At 37.7% G+C, this 16,676-nt stretch overlaps 1 protein-coding gene across 2 annotated transcripts in view; it reads right to left on the minus strand.

The window, feature by feature from the left end:
- Nucleotides 1-16,676, minus strand: part of LOC129778563 (putative mediator of RNA polymerase II transcription subunit 26) — a 162,832-nt gene that overhangs the window by 66,891 nt on the left and 79,265 nt on the right. Inside the window, exon 1 of one of the 2 annotated variants that reach the window (XM_055785531.1) lies at nucleotides 13,743-14,226. The exons of the other annotated variant lie outside the window; for it this stretch is intronic. Within the exon in view, the coding sequence (XP_055641506.1) occupies nucleotides 13,743-13,754 (12 nt within the window). The 5' untranslated portion in view covers nucleotides 13,755-14,226. Of the gene's footprint in view, nucleotides 1-13,742; nucleotides 14,227-16,676 lie in introns of those variants that run through there. 2 annotated transcript variants of the gene reach the window in all.

The following is a 16,676-nucleotide window of genomic DNA, read 5'->3' on the forward strand; positions in this document are numbered from 1 at the left end:
AGCTATTATTTCAAATCAAAATGTAATCCCATTTATTTCGCTATCATCCAGAACAACGGGCAGGATCGGATGTCGCTGCTGATCTGCCCCAAAGCTGACAATGGCGCAGTGTCGACTCGGCGCGGTGTGGTATGTGCTGCGGAAGATACGGCGGCGGGGTGTCGCTTTTTTGAATCATATTTTACACTATTATTTGGTCCATCCCAGCCCCGGGAGCGTTACTCAACGGGATCCTGTGACCGAGGGGCTTCACGAAGGAAAACTTTCAATTTTGAAATGGTAGGTGAACCTGGATAACGTTTCTTATTTAGCAGCAGATACGTGTCACAATTGCAGAAATCGAGAAATAACATTTGTTACGGCCCAAACGGAAAGCATTGAAACCAAACAAACACAGAATTTATTTATAAAAAAAACACTTCATTCACAAAACAAAATACTACATAACTACACACTTTGCTTACAGCTACACAAATCTAACACAATTGTTCGCGCGCAACTGGTATAGTTTTTCGGACAAAATTGTCGCAAAATTGCGACAATTAACGCGAACACAGCTTTATTCGATATAACGTTAGCTTATCGACGATACATTTATGACTTCTATTTATTCTCTGTACAATCAGCTGGTATATTGTAAAAACGAATCCTCGATCAAAGGCAACACGGAAAACGTTCTGTACAGAGAGAATTAATCTCTCTGTGTGATTGTTGCTCAATGTGAAACAAGCCAAGTGATACTATGTGAGTAAAGAGGAACACAATATCGCTTGGCTGTTGTGAATTACGTTTTCTTGAGGTGTTCAATTTATTTCCCGCATGAACAACAATCTAAAGACTTAATTAAAATTATCCACAGGAATCCGTGCCTGGAATAAAAGATGGATAAGTGCATTATTTATTGTCACTTACCTTGGCTTCAGAAACAATCACCTGTAAAGAACATCGATTATACATAATACAACACAACAGCACAAGAAAACAAAAACATAAAGCCAGTCTACTCTCATCTCAACACTCTGGAACACTGCTCTGATTCCTCTCTGGGCGGAGACAACATTAGTGAACGCGTTGAGAACCGGATTGTTCTTGTTGCGCTTTCCAATCAGTCCGCATCAAGAGCATTTGCACAATACAGTGTCGATCCCCACTTCCAAAGATAATTATTATATAATAAGCAAATAGTCAGAAATTCGACTAGAACGTAGTCACACATCGTAAAACATTCGAGAACAAACCATGTTCTTTTTTATTTCCTTATTTTGTAACTGTCAGTCCCAGTGATCAACTTGTTTCTAATGAAAAGCTTATTGTTAATCTCTAGGGACCAACTTACGGGGCTCAACGTGTTAATAATCCTTTAATTCATCGTTTCGATTTAAGCAAAAGACAATATCTATTTGGGACCATGTAAAAACAATTTATAACAAACTAGCTGACCCGGCAAACTTCGTCCCGCCCAAAATTTATTTTTCGTTATCACATCTACGTTTTCTTACTAAGCGCTGTTCATGGGTCCAATCGCAGAATTATTCATTAATTGATCTTCTAATCTACCCATTAAAATTACCTTTCACTATAAAATTCCTAGTACTTCTTCCAAAACTCGACATTATAATATTAGATTGTTTTCAGACACTATTCTCTTTCAAGATTTTTCAACCACTTGCAAATAACATGTTTCTCCGTTACGTTACATGCCAAATTTGGTTTCATTTGCTTGATTAATTCTCGAGTAATGCAGAAATTTGTGTTTCATTTGTATGGCAGATTCAGCCCGCCTCCTTCTCCTTAAGAGAGGGGGGAGGAGTATCTAACCACCATAGAATCATTTATTGCACCCTAAATCCTCCACATGCCAAATTTCATTTCATTTGTTCGATTAATTATCGAGTAATGCAGAAATTTGTGTTTCATTTGTATGGCAGCCCCTCCTTAGACAGGGGGGAGCGGTATCTAACCACCATAGCATCATTTATTGCACACTACTCCACACGGCAAATTTCGTTTCATATGCTCGATTAATGCTCGAGAAATTTAGAAATTTGTGTTTCAGTTGTATGGCAGCCACCCCTTTAGAGAGGGGGAGGGATCTCAAACTGTCACGAAAACCTTCCCCGGCCCCAAAAACTCCTACATACCAATTTTCATGTCGATCGGTTCAGTAGTTTCCGAGTCCATAAGAATCAGACAGACAGACATCACTCCATTTTTATATATATAGATTTTTATGTTTACATCAATTGATAGGAAATATTTCTGCATTTCACAATAAAGAAAATTATATATTTTTTAAATCAACAATTGAATAATTGTAAAATATCAAGCATTATTCAAACGCGCTAGGTCCCACATCTCGAATGGTACAGACCAGAAACAACCAAAGTAACAGCGGAATATAATTTCAATACAAGCAAAACATTGCATCACAAGCCCCACCCCTCGGTGATTCCACCGACAGTCAAACCAAATAAATTTTGCATTTGCTTTCCGAAAAGATCATTCTTTTTCTAACCGTGAAGCAGAGCTCATACGCTGAGACCACCGTTCCAGCAGGACCACCAATATCATCATCAGTAGCATCACCACCACCACTGATTTCAAAGTTGTGGCTGCATTCAGTTTGTCTGAAAGAGTGCTACAGACTGGAAGTTGAACTTGTTAGTAATATTGTTTTTGTCTACTTTTTAGGCGTTATTGGTATTTATTTGGTGAAGAGGATATAATCGAATAGAAAAACTTCAGAGAATGTCTTTCCTCAACTCCATTCAGTTTTAATAGTCATCTTATTCAGCCTCCTCAAAACAGTGTAATTGTCGATACTCCAACACAAATAACGAAATTTCCTGTTATTAACTAAAAGTAAGCAACCAAATATAATTCATGAAGGTACTACATGGGCTAAAAAGTACCGAGATTTTTCAACAGATGGCGCCACTAAAATGAACAAGAATAATTTCGAGAGATTCATCTGTCTCTAGCATATATGTGAAGTTTCATGACATTTCGTTTATTTATTCACAAAATACAGTTGTTTAAGTGTCACTACCTGAGAATTCGTATAGAAAATGGAAAAAGAGGTATATCGTATTTTGATCAAACATTATTTTTTGATGGGAAAAACTCCTGAACAATCAATGCAGTAGTTGACGAAATGTTTTTCCACTTCTGCTCCTTCTTCTGTTTTAACCAAAGACGAAAGAGTGATTTTTCATTTAAATAAATATGTATCTGTAGTGAATTATGAAGGAAATAAAGCTGAATGATTGAAGTATTGCGATTCGTCGTTCAATCTATCTATAGATAGATATATATCTTATATATATAAAAATGGAGTGATGTCTGTCTGTCTGTCTGATTCTTATAGACTCGGAAACTACTGAACCGATCGACATGAAAATTGGTATGTAGGGGTTTTTGGGGCCGGGGAAGGTTTTCGTGATATTTTGAGACACCTCCCCCCTCTCTAAGGGGGGCTGCCATACAAATGAAACACAAATTTCTGCATTACTCGGAAATTAACCAAGCAAACGAAACCAAAGTTGGCATGTGAAAGTTTAAGGGTGCAATAAATGTTTCTATGATGGTTAGACAGTCCTTCCCCCTCTCTAAGGGGGGGCTGCCATAGAAATGAAACACAAATTTCTGCATAACACAAGAATTAAACAAGCAAATGAAACCGCATTAAGCATATTGTGGTTTTAGGATGCAATAAATGTTTCTATGATGTTTAGACTCTCTACCCTCCTCTCTAAGGGGGGCTGCCACACAAATGAAACAACAATTTCGGCATTACTCGAGAATTAATCATGCAAATGAAACGAAATTTTGCATGTGAAGGTTTTAGGGTGCAATAAATGTTTCTATGGTGTTTAGACTCTCTAACCTCCCCCCCCCCCCCCTCTAAGGGGGGGCTGCCACACAAATGAAACACCAATTTCGGCATTACTCGAGAATCAACCAAGCAAATGGAACCAAATTTTGCATGTGGAAGTTTTAGGGTGCAATAAATGATTTTTTATGGTGGTTAGATACTCCTCCCCCTCTCTCAGGTGGGGCTTCCTAAAAATGAAACACAAATTTCAGCATAACTCGAGAATTAATCAAACAAATGAAACCAAATTTGGCATGTGGAGGTTTTAGGGCGCAACAAATATTTTAACGGTGGTTAGACACTCCACCCCCCTCTCTAAGGGGGACCTGCCATACAAATGGAACTAAAACTACAAACTAATCAAGCAAATGGAGCCACATTTGTCATGCGAATGTTTTAGGGGACACGAAACGTCTCCATGGTGAATAGACACTCCTTCCCTTCTTCTTCTTCTATCTATACCAATAAAAAAGTATCGCCGAATGTGTTGATGGGGAATTGTCCGATTTAGGGCTGTCTTTATTTCATCATATTTTCTGTATCCATGCAACGGAGAAACATATTCTTGAAACAAATCTTGAACGAGAATTGTGTATGAGAATAATCTGATATTATAATGATGAGTTTTGTTAGAAATACTAGGAATTTCATAGTAAAAGGTAAATTCAATGGCGTGGATTAGAAGATCAACAGTTCTGCGATTGGACCCATGAACTTGCTCATAGTAAGAAAACGTGAATTTTTGAAGGTATTGCTAACAAAAAACCAATTTTGGGCGGGATGAAGTTTGCCGGGTCAGCTAGTATTTTATTTTATACACATTTTACAATTACCTAAATGATGTATTTTATGATCTCCCGGTGCTCATTTAACACGCAGTTACGCAGTTTAAAAATAACTGAAAAAATTGATGTTGCATTAATTTTTAAATAATTTATTGTTAAGTAATCGCATCCGTGTCCTAAATCATCTGCGGTATTACCCTAATTTGGCTCCGTGTGACCAAAGCTTAAACTGAACAATGAATGTCATTTCCCAAAACGAGCTTAAGCATGCATTTAAATTTGAGTGCTAATAAATAGATGTAAAAGTGTGAAGCTGAAGGCAACTACTTTGAAAAAAAGTCAACAAGTAATAAAAAAAACTTGTTTAAAAGTTTGTTTTCACTACCAGTCCCGAAACATGATCGAGACACCGTGTGTATTGATATTAGACTCTGGCAGATTACTGAGTGGAATCTGGAATTCAGAATGATTAAAACCATCCCATTGGTAGACGACTATATCGAGCGTTTCTTAGTTGTGGTAAATAGGGTAGGTCATTAGCATTGTCATACAGATATTGATGAGTAGACTGCCCATGTTTGTATAGGAGACGTAAACGACAAAATGAACAAAATCGACTTTTTCGCTGTTTCGCATTCTACTCAACATGCAAACACACACTTTTTATTCGAAAACATTTGAGTAATTTTGAAAAAACGTTTCTGAAAAATCACTGTTTGTCCGCATAACAGACGTAGCTCCATACAGCTTTCAAACATCGTTCGAAAATCAACAATTGTCAGTATTATGTGCTATAAGCTAAACCTACATTTGAATCACATTCTTTGTAGAGTCCAATCATGTATGTCACGATAGTGTCTTATTACTTAGTGTTTCTTAATAGATGAATATAAGAAACCATTGAAACGCTGCTCATATAATTACTATTTTCTGTACACTGCACTGCGATGAACACAGAGAAGCAATTGTGTTTTTTAATGTTAAAATTACCTAAATTTCTGCATTTGAATCTTCAAGTAGATAATGAAACAATCAAATCAGTAGTAAAATTCAAATAATATTGGTTTTTAGTATTATAACTCCTCGGATTCGACATCGAATTATTTTACATACTTAGCATTTACTCATACCGTTGGTTCAAGTCACTCCACCATCTTTATGCGATTCATCATGATATCGGTAAATCATGATAAATTTTCCTAACACTAATGGTGTTATCGATTACGTCTCCTACGCAATCATGGGCAGAAGATTGATCGCACACCTGATAAGCGCCATTCGCGACTACTCAGTGCCAATATTATCTGTAAGTTTTTTTTTTAAATTGGAGAGAAAATGCTAAAATTGTTTTCTGAGTAGCAATTTCAATGTTACAAATGTACCTTTGTGAGTTGAAAGAAGTCTTGACTTGCTACCGATGCTTAAACTACGATTCGCTAGATTGGTACTCATTCATAGGATTTTCATGTCTTTGAATATTTTCAGAAATCCACATGCGCTGGCTTTTCTTTCCCAGTCAGTAAGAGACGACGCGATATCTAGCGTACTATGGATACTAAGCATACTGCTCCCTGACCCGACTGGCTCAGTACTTTTTATTTCATCTTATGTTTACAATTACAATTTCTTATTTACTAACTGAATTTAGGGTCGCGCTAGAATCGTACGCACGCGTTTCCGTGGTGCTGACTCTGCACGAACCCCTGTTTTATGATCAATCCGCTATGTTGAACTTGCCCCCCGGAAATTTGGCGAATAAAACAAAATCTAAAGTGGGTCCATTTCGACGAAATGGTCCCACTTTTATGTATAAGCGAAACTTATACATTAAATAAGGGCGCTTCACACACCTTTTGAATTATAAAGGACTCAAATAGAAAATCTACGGTTGAGGCTCTCGGGTGTATTATGATTTTTTGATCAAGCTCAAATACAAGAAGCATTACCATTTTGAGGACGAATGACTCGACTAACCAAGCTAGTAAAAGAAAAAAAATCTCCAAAAGGTCACAAACTTATCGCCATCGAAGCGCCCCACATGAGAAGCCCATTCTGGTGCGAAAAAAAGCTCGCCAAGCTAGCTGGTGACCATTTTTCTTACTCGTTCGCGGCGAGATGGCAGACAGCGTGAAACATATGAACTACGAGTATATATTACAATTCTAGCGCCAAAATCAGAGAACGACTCGAGAGCACCGAGACGACGAAGCTAGGGAGAAAATATTGTTTGTTAATCCGCAAACACCATCCGGTTGCATTCGCAGCAGTACGGAAACCCAGCCAGCCGGAAAGAAAAAGGAGCTCAGCTGTCATAGCTAGTTTTTTGTGTGAAGATACGTTATTCTTCACGTTTATGCCTAGCGATTCCTAGCCACGATAATGGGTTATCAGTTTCACTCAGCCATATGCTGTGATAAGCTGGTTAGTAATGTGGATCCGATGCGAACACACGTGTTTTCTGTTCTTGTTAAAAACCACTCACTTCGCCACGAATCTAGATTTCTGTTTCTAGTAAACAAAATCCTTAACCGAAACGACAAGCCAATCACGTGAAGATTCCTCCATTCGAACAGCATCATCTCCTGCGGCAATCGAGATACAACCATTTATCGAGAAACCATGGCATATTCTTTTTACAGTCCTTGCACAAAACTGTTCCACTTCTCCGGGGGCTACACTCGAACAGTTTATTTACACTTGGGATATTCCCAGAGCTGCCCGTCTATCTAAAACAAACAAAAAAAAAACTTCATGTCGAAGCCAAGCTTGCATCTAGCATCCTTGTCAGCTAGCAACACTTTCCGGCTGCTGATCGCCTACTTCATCAACTGCATCCCAAGAAAAGGAAATGGAATTATGCTAGATAAACCACCTAGTGGAGCAGTAATGTGGTTTAGGAGCACGGCAGAGAGGCAAAATCAAAGTGGTGTTCACTAGCGGGCTGAGATCCATTCGAATCTATCCGCCCTCCGCCTCTGCCATCAAATCTGGCTACCGACGGGGCCATTCGAGAGCCGTTTGATCCGTTTGATTGGAGGACGATCCTTTCGACTCGCACACCGTACAGGACGACTAGATCTCGATGGGAGGGCTCCTTCGAACGTTGTCGTAGATTATTGTTGTTCATAAGCTCTAGTTCTCGGGAAGATACCGGTGGGCAATGTCGGACTTATTGAAATAATGTTTTAAATTGATGAGGGTTCCGGTAAAAGCATAACATTTACACTTTAATGCTCGTTCTTTCCTCTGTGCAGCAGCTGCGATGAGCTCGATAGACAATCATATTGGGTATGGAAATCATATCGAGAGAATATTATATCATGCATGAAAATATTTATCTGGGAGCGTATATTTGCTAATAATTTTCAGAGAATGAATACGTTGTAGGTTTGTAGATAGGAAAACTCATTAATTAATTTCCTTTATGGATCCGCCTCTCCTCAATAAATTATTTTCAAAAAGTAAATAGACGAATTTCATGTTAAGTCGTCTTAGAAGTTAGAAGCTCCATCTCAGATTATAGTGGAGCGTTACGTATGTAAAGACATTGGTCATTTAAGCAACTTTGCACACTTGAAATCAAAAAAAAATATTAGACTAAAAAAAAGGGCGCATGCATCCAGAATCATAAACCTTTTTTTTAATCGTAACTTGGAATACAGATGTCCGATTAAAACATGATGTATAGAGAGTTCTTGAGAAATAAATGAAACATTAAGTGAAAATAATATTTGAAACTAGCTGACCCGGCAAACGTTGTTCTGCCAATTAAATTATTTTTAGAAAATATTATGAGTGTTAATTAAAACATAACTAATGTATTTTAAACGTGTTTGAATGCATTTTGCGTTCTTCCATTATCCAGTTAGACCACCGGACAGCGGAGACAGATGATATGATCATTGTTGTGTTAGCAGAGCAGTTGTATGGATGAATCGATCTTAATTCGACCGTGGATCGATCTGTAACAACACAAAGATGGTCAACTAGGGCCTTGAGTTTTGAACTCACGATCGATCGCTTTGTATTTCATTAATGTAATTGATATGTTTGATCTCTCAAAAGTTATGTGTAAAGAGAAAAAAGTATTACATTTTTGTCGTAAAGTTGTAAAATGTTGAAAAATGAAATAAAGAAAATCAATATTCATATCGTTCAAATGCTGTCTCGTTGGAGTAAAAAACGCGTTTCTCTTTTTCAACATGCTAAATTTATAACTGCTGGGTCTTGTTCATGAATAGGGAATCTAACGTTATGCCAGACAACAATGGAGATGATGTGTCGTTCTTATTTGGAGCCGCATTACTTCGTTGTTGTCATTCAATCGAGGAGTATTCACAGCGGTATTCTAATTTAGAATCACACCCATATTGCCACTTTCTTTATCCACAGACTTTCAAATGTGCTCTCGAATTGCTCTTTGCTCGGCTGAGGCGAATATGGCACTACTCAACGATTTTCAATTTCAATGTCTGCGTTGTTGATATTTGTGAATGAAATTATCAGTATTTGTACTTTGTACATAACATAAAATCACCGCCAGACACAATTTTCATTCAAGATTTATCCCCCAATTGCAGAGAATGGGGTTTCCTTTTGAACTCAAACACATTTTTGATATGTAGAATTCACTTTTATGAAAAAAAAAAAATGAAAAGCGTGTTCATTCCTCCCGAATATCCATTTTGCATTTTTTCTTCATACAATTGAAATACGGAGCTCAATGTTGTCTATGTCGAATTGCGTCACAAGGTTGACACACTTGCACAACTCGATTAGACTTGAGTCGAAAAGATTTCAGGATGCAAAATACAATCCTTTCGGATAATTTTGACTCTGACGCTGTTACGGCGTTGCTCATGATAGCGTTTCCCAAGTGAATGTATTCTTCCTCAAGCCACCTATGTTGATTAGGTCGTAGGAATCGCAGTCGTTTGCTCTCTACCTTCGCGTACATGTCGACCATGAATTGTTGGTACAGCACACGACATCATACGATACACATATAAAATCCGCCAGGCGCACTACTTTATTTTATTCGTCTATTCATAATTTTTTTTTTTTTTTCAAAATGAGTAATGATGTTCATAATGAACGGAGTACCTGTGGCAGGATCACGTTGTCTAATGTTTGTGCAATATTCATCTTGTTTTTTCAGAATGGTCGGGAATTTTTTGTCAAAGATATTTCTTCTGACTTGCATTGTGGTCACATACATTCTAGAGCTTGCCACTCAGAATACGTTCAAGGCGTGTTGTTTGGTATAGAAATCACAACTAAGTACTACTAACAATAATGCAAGTAATACTACGATGAGAAGGCGAACGTTGGGAGCGTTAGTGCTATTGAAGAAGAACATGGAGAGGGTCGTACGAACGATGTGCGTTGACGATGAATTCCAGATTATTGTTTTTTCTTCGAATCACAATTTCTCGCGTCATTGTGCAGACACCTTCTATGATTTTAGTAACGCTTGCGCACTGAATCTAGACTCGTGCTCTCCAGCAGATGTTTTATCAGAACTGATGACAATAACGTGATTGTCATTTTGTAAACCGAGCAAGTGTGGTTTGAAGTGAGAATTTAAAAAAAATGTTTTTAGAAAAAATATATCTCATTTTTTTATTTTGTATTTTTTCATTAAAATTATATACAATTTCGGACTCGATTACGTGCAGTTTAGATTTTTTAATATTCCAAAATAGTGACGTGAGACTACATCTAACAGGAATATTTGGGAGGGAAATGAAAACCTAAACTAGAACATGCAGAAGAAAATTAAAGATTTCGAATGCTTACATTTCTTGATAGATCGGAAGGATGTTTGCATTAATTGATAGGAAATATTTCTACGCATCTATCACAATGAAAAAAAATGTTATTTTTCATAATTGTGAATAATTGTGAAATGTCAAGCGTTATCTAAACGCCCTAACTCCCACGTTTTGATTGGCCCGATTTACGGTTTCCCCAACACAGACTTCAAAACTTTTTTTGTTCCCATCGAAATATGTTTCCCTAACACGGACTTCGAACTACGCTTAGCTTCGTACACTAGGCCAGCTACTGAGAACAGTCTTTCACGGTAAACACTACTACAAGTAGTTGGAAGACTAGCTTGCCATTTAAGCTTGCCATAGCTCAAAAAAGGGGCTCTAAAAGTGCGAGCCGATTTTCAGGAAAACAAAAACATAATTTTTATAGGCGGACTTACATAAATTCAATTTATTCTAGATTCAACATTCTTATTATTCTGTTATACAATTTCTCGCCATCTTTCACGCAGCTCTACAGCTCTACTTACCATTTGTTAAACTTGATTAGAGCGTAATGATCACCAAATGTTAGAATCGTGATTGCGATTGATTCGAAATGTTTTCACATAACAGTCGATTCCGTTAGTAATGGGATTATTTCCCCGATCGCGACGTTGATTATTATTTCATTCACCCCATCGGGTTTTAACAAATAATTTCGATTTTGATTATTGCGTTCACAGTTTCTTTAGCGAGACGGTTTCCAAATTTTTTTGTTGTTGCGAAAATACGATTTCTCTCACTATTACAGTTGACACATTTGACAGTAGTAAAAATAGTTCAGTTCAGTACTGTTCGAATTGTCTGATTGAGTTTTGTTGCGTAAAATGATTAAATATTTTACAATAAGTTTATCTTATCACAAAATCTGTATACAATCTGCATGGATTTCCAATAATCTGTAATCTGTATATACAAAATCTGTAAATGTGGCAACACAGCCCCCGACTTGCATTGTAAAAGACGTGTAGAAATATGTCCTATCAATTGATGCAAACATCTTAAGAAATATATGTTAAGATATGTTAAGAAATGTTCGAGTTATAAGAATTCGAAATACGGGTAGGGTTAGCACACAAATCGGCAGAACAAATGTATGGGGAAAAAGAAGTTCTTCCAGTTTTCATGAATTTAAACCGTTTAGAGATTACCGAATTGTAATGTATAGCATATCTTAGAGAATTTCCGATTCGATTGGAAATCATGAGAATTCGTTCACAGTGAAAATAGTTATTAACGTTCACTTTATTTCATAAAAACGTGACCTGTTTTCTGACTTGGCACCCTTCCTGAAAGACGTAGTTATACGTCAAAAATACATGCTCTGAGAGGGTAGAACTTTAAAGCTGCGTGAAAGATGGCGAGAAATTGTATAACAGAATAATAAGAATGTTGAATCTATAATAAATTGAATTTATGTAAGTCCGCCTATAAAAATTATGTTTTTGTTTTCCTGAAAATCAGCTCGCACTTTTAGAGCACCTTTTTTGAGCTATCCTGATTTTTCTCTGATCTTGATTTTCATTCTTCCTGATTTTTGAAATTTATAGTTGGCAACCCTGCAAATTAGTAAGTGTGTAGCCACCTAAAAAAGTTTTGATTTATAGAGAAGCTAGTGTTAACTATCTCAGATTATTATCCCTGAAGGCAGTTCTAGGTACTTTTTATTTTGAATGAATTGATGTTCTTTGCTCATTCAAATTCATAGAACTCACTCTTACTCGAGTATTAAAATTATTTCAATATATAAACTTGATACTCTATTAAGAGATATTTCACCTAAACGAAAAATTTATAAGTGTATGATTTTATCTCCAAAAACAGGACCAATGTTGTAATGGCCAGACTGTGTCACTTGCACTGTAAAATATGTATTCTAATAACAAAACATCTGAATAAAAATGCATTTAAAAAAAAAAGGAAAATTTAATCATTATTTATTATTTTTTATGTAAAAATGTGTTTATTGCTCCCTAAACTTTTTTCGCTTATTTCTCCCTATTTGCTTCTTGATCACATGTATTTCCTCCACGTTTAGTATTCGCAAATATAAAGCCGAAAAGATTTCAAATTATGTCACATTATTTATGTTTGCCCCAGAAAGAATGACAAACAATTGAAGAGAGCGTATTTTTTTGGGGAACAATATCAATAACTTTGAGTGAAGTTGAGATATCGACAAGTTCTGCATCGAAAAATGTTTGTATTAGTGTATTAGCTCTGAAAGTCTTTCGAAGACAGTTTGCATGTAGAATTTGAAATATAAAAGTTAGAGTGAAAACATAGTTTTTTTCATGGTGACCCTAACGTAACTTAGAAAGGCGCTATATCGGTTATTTCAAGAGATAGACAAAAACTTTGTTCTACAAAGATGTCTCAAATAACTTGAATTACAACATTGTCGAACTATGTTTACCTCTATCTATAGAGATAAGAAAGTTAGATTTTTTATTTCATCGGAAATGTTGGTCACCCTATTTTTGGCAACATGAAAATGAGCGCTCTATCATATGTAACAACTTTGTCGAAGACAGTTTTTGTCTAGAGAATAACTGTCGAGCTCTAAATGCAAATTTCCACTTGAATGCATCTCCTGGACCATTGTGCAATGGCATGAAATTCGTCAAAAACGTCCTTGAATGTTTGTTTGATGTTTCGTGTCGTAAGAATTTGTGACCGAAGCTATTAGCATAAGGATTCCTCATGCATCAGTCAGGGCTGGCATATCGCTCTAGTGGGGAAGAATTGGAATTGTTTCGTATTAGGCCAGATGTAGGTCGCAACTTGATGTAACAGCAACCGATAATTTCCTAGAGAATGTATCTTATTCCGTATTCCGTAAATTCTAGAATATATAACATACGGAGTTTATTCATGCTACAGCAATCCTTTGCGCGCTGCAATAATTCCTTCACATAAAATAATATGATGACAAATAGACAAATAGACAAATAGATAACATCGTACAATTTTGCTGTCTCTTCACAAATCAATGTTTCTGGAGTCAACAGCATTTTTTGGTTCACATCCTTCAGGAGCATCCATCACTATCATTCTCACAAACGCTTCTTCCAAAGTTGCTCACTAGAGGATCCACTTTTGAAAATATTTCACACATACACACACCATTGCCCTGCCTCCCAGAGGCTTTACTGTCCAGTACTCTGTTGATTTTCCACTCCATTTTCCGACACTGATTTCCATCCGATTGCTTGATTTGATTTTAAAACTCAATTCACACACAGAATCAACACTGTGAACACATACCGTGAGCTTCATCTTTATTCCTTCAGCCGGTTGAACTTGGCAAGAAAAACTGCCTCGAATGCACACAATTTTCCGGTTCACTCGTTTCACGCTTCTTCCACTTTTTTTTTTGTATTCGTTCGTTTCTGTGTCTTCTGGTCAAACCGAGATGAAATTTTCCTTCTCCAACACAGAACTTTTCCACGCAAGCTTGCCGTTCACCCAGGGCCGGTCCAAACCGCAAAAAACGGAGACCAAAACCGCGCGCGCTCGATACCGAATTAAAAAGATGTTGGAAAATCCTTTCGAACAGAAGCAGTTCACCAGCCGGAAAAATCCTTTCTTATCGAAACCGAGGGCAACAGCACATTTGGAAATGAATCGTAGCGGACTGGAATCGAATGTTCCTAGCGTTTGAGTTTTATATATTTTAATAGCAATTTTTGCCCCAACCCTTGGGGAAATGAGAGAAGCATAAATGTGCCCCTCCCAGTGTATCATAATACACGCGTACCCCCGATGGGCGCATCTTGGGCTGCTCACTCTCACTATCGGAACCCATGACAAGTGGTGTGGTGCAGCGGCAAATTAAAATTTGCAGCTCGTTTGTTTGTGCATTTGCGCCGAGAGCATTCGAATAATCCGAGATCGACGAAGATACACAGCGCGCTGATTGCTGGAGTTCACTGTAAACAGTGGCCCGAATGGCGAGATGTGCCGATTACACCGGGACACCAGCGAACGTTCTATCTACCTATCGCTTCGATAACGTCCCGCACTCGGGCTACCGATCATTCTGTTATCACAAGCGCGCGCCATCCGATAGCAACCAACCAGATATCACGAATACCTGGGAGATGTGTTCATTACCTTATTATCGCGTCGCTCTGCGCTACCGGCATCATATCATCGCAGCATACACCCTTCCCTCAAGCGCCTCCTCACCGCGCGGACTAAGTTGGATGCACTGCAAATCGCCTGCAACGAGTTTTTACTATCGCAACTTTCGAACCGTGTCATGTTGAGCACAGGTGAGGCTGCTTTTCATTCATCGCTTGCGTATTCATTTCTGAGTCGCCTCCATCCGTTTCATTAAGAAATCGCCAACCGGCAACCGCGAGCGGGATACGCAACCAGGCCCCGATTGAAATATGGGAGATATTTCGATTCATAGAAGCGGAAAAATAGCTCATTTAATTTTTTGTTTTTCGTTTTTTTTTCTTCGTTACTCGAAGCTCGTTCCCTCTTACGCCAGCCGCCACGGGGTGACAGCGCAGGTAATTAGGGCCCTTGCCTTCACGGTGCCTTCCTGTGAAGGATAATTATTTCATAATAGAAGCAATATTTCAAGATGACATCATCCGCATCTCGTGGCGAACTCGCGAACCCAGCGTATGACATAATTACGAGCGGTGGTCTAATTACGGCTCTAATTGCGGATTAGTGCGTGTGCCGATTGGACCGATCAGATAGGCCCGAAGAGGATGTTTGTTTCTGCCGTTCGTTGTTTACATTCGATGACAACATTGTGGCAATATTTGAATGGTGTGCAAAAAATTGGGTGAACATATAAAATTTCTCAATTAGACAACTATTTTCGCATTGCGAATTCTCATATATTGTGAGGAAACAAGAGCGGTGTACCCGTTTAGAATAATTGCTAATCATTAATCAGTCCTATATTAGGCTCTATTGTTTTGACGTAGGACTACGTCTTCAGTAATCGGAAAACAAGTCACGATTTTATGAAATAATTTTAACGTTGACAACAATTTTCGCTACAATCGAATTTTGATTATTTACATACCAATCGATTCTGGAATGTCCCTATTGCAACTCATGCAACGGTACGATTCACCTGCTTTGTTGAGTCATCATGTGAACATCGGTTGCCGGCGTGCGTCAAGCGAGTTCAAAAGCTGCCTTTGTCAAGGCATGGGCGGAGTTTAGGTTAAATTTTCCAAAATAGTCATTCTCAACCCGGCCCGACCCGGTACAATATCAGCTGCAAGCTGCAGACAGTTTTTTACTCACTTGCATTTATGCAGACCGGAATGTGTTTGTGACTTTATAACTTTGTAACTTTGTAACTTTGTCTGTAGCGCTGTACCACATTAATAGAAATTTAACCCTCTTCCTGTTGACCGTTTGATTCGGAATTTGGAACACATCTTTATCTCTGGTGTCATTGTAAAACTGCGTATTCCATGATCATGAAAATCCATGATGGCGGCCGGTACAAAATGCCAGATTAAATGTTTTCTCAGAACCCCATCAATATGTACATCAAATGAAAGGGGTTGACTATTAGAACACAGTTATTTATGAAAAATGCAAATCCATAATGGCCGCCACCACGATTTTATTTTAGTCTCATCATTGCTTTAGATTAATGAAGAAACGGATGTGATAACTGCTGACTGATACTTGCCTAATTATTTTCTAGCTTTAAGTACATTAAACCCTTCAACTTAAAATGTGTTTCACTTATTTTATTTTCTAGTTTTCAGTAAATTATCTGTATCATTAGTATACTTCTCTACAATAAAACCATTCAACTTTTTTTGATGTAGGACTGCATCTTTCATTTCTATACCGGGGTGTAAAATCAATGTTTCGAAAACGAAAGCGTTACGCCGGAGACCGAGATTTTGAGCGTTAATAGCACCTGAACAACCGAACGAAATGGTATGATGAACGCTTCATTCGAAAGATAAAATGTCTACGCGTTATATACTTGTTACTTTTTCATCCAAAAAGTTGCCTTAAAATTGATTTCAAAACAGGCTATTGAAATCACCAATCGGTATATAAGCGAGCGCCGCTCGTAAATCCACTCAGTTATAGTTAAACAGCGATTGGAGCATGTTGTCGTTGTTGTGGTGAAGCTAACTTCATTTATCATGAAAGCGCTGATGAACGGTGTCACCAAGAGCCTGTTTGTGCACTTTAGGC

This window comes from Toxorhynchites rutilus, chromosome 3, assembly GCF_029784135.1.
Source record: "Toxorhynchites rutilus septentrionalis strain SRP chromosome 3, ASM2978413v1, whole genome shotgun sequence".
Classification (NCBI taxonomy): domain Eukaryota; kingdom Metazoa; phylum Arthropoda; class Insecta; order Diptera; family Culicidae; genus Toxorhynchites; species Toxorhynchites rutilus.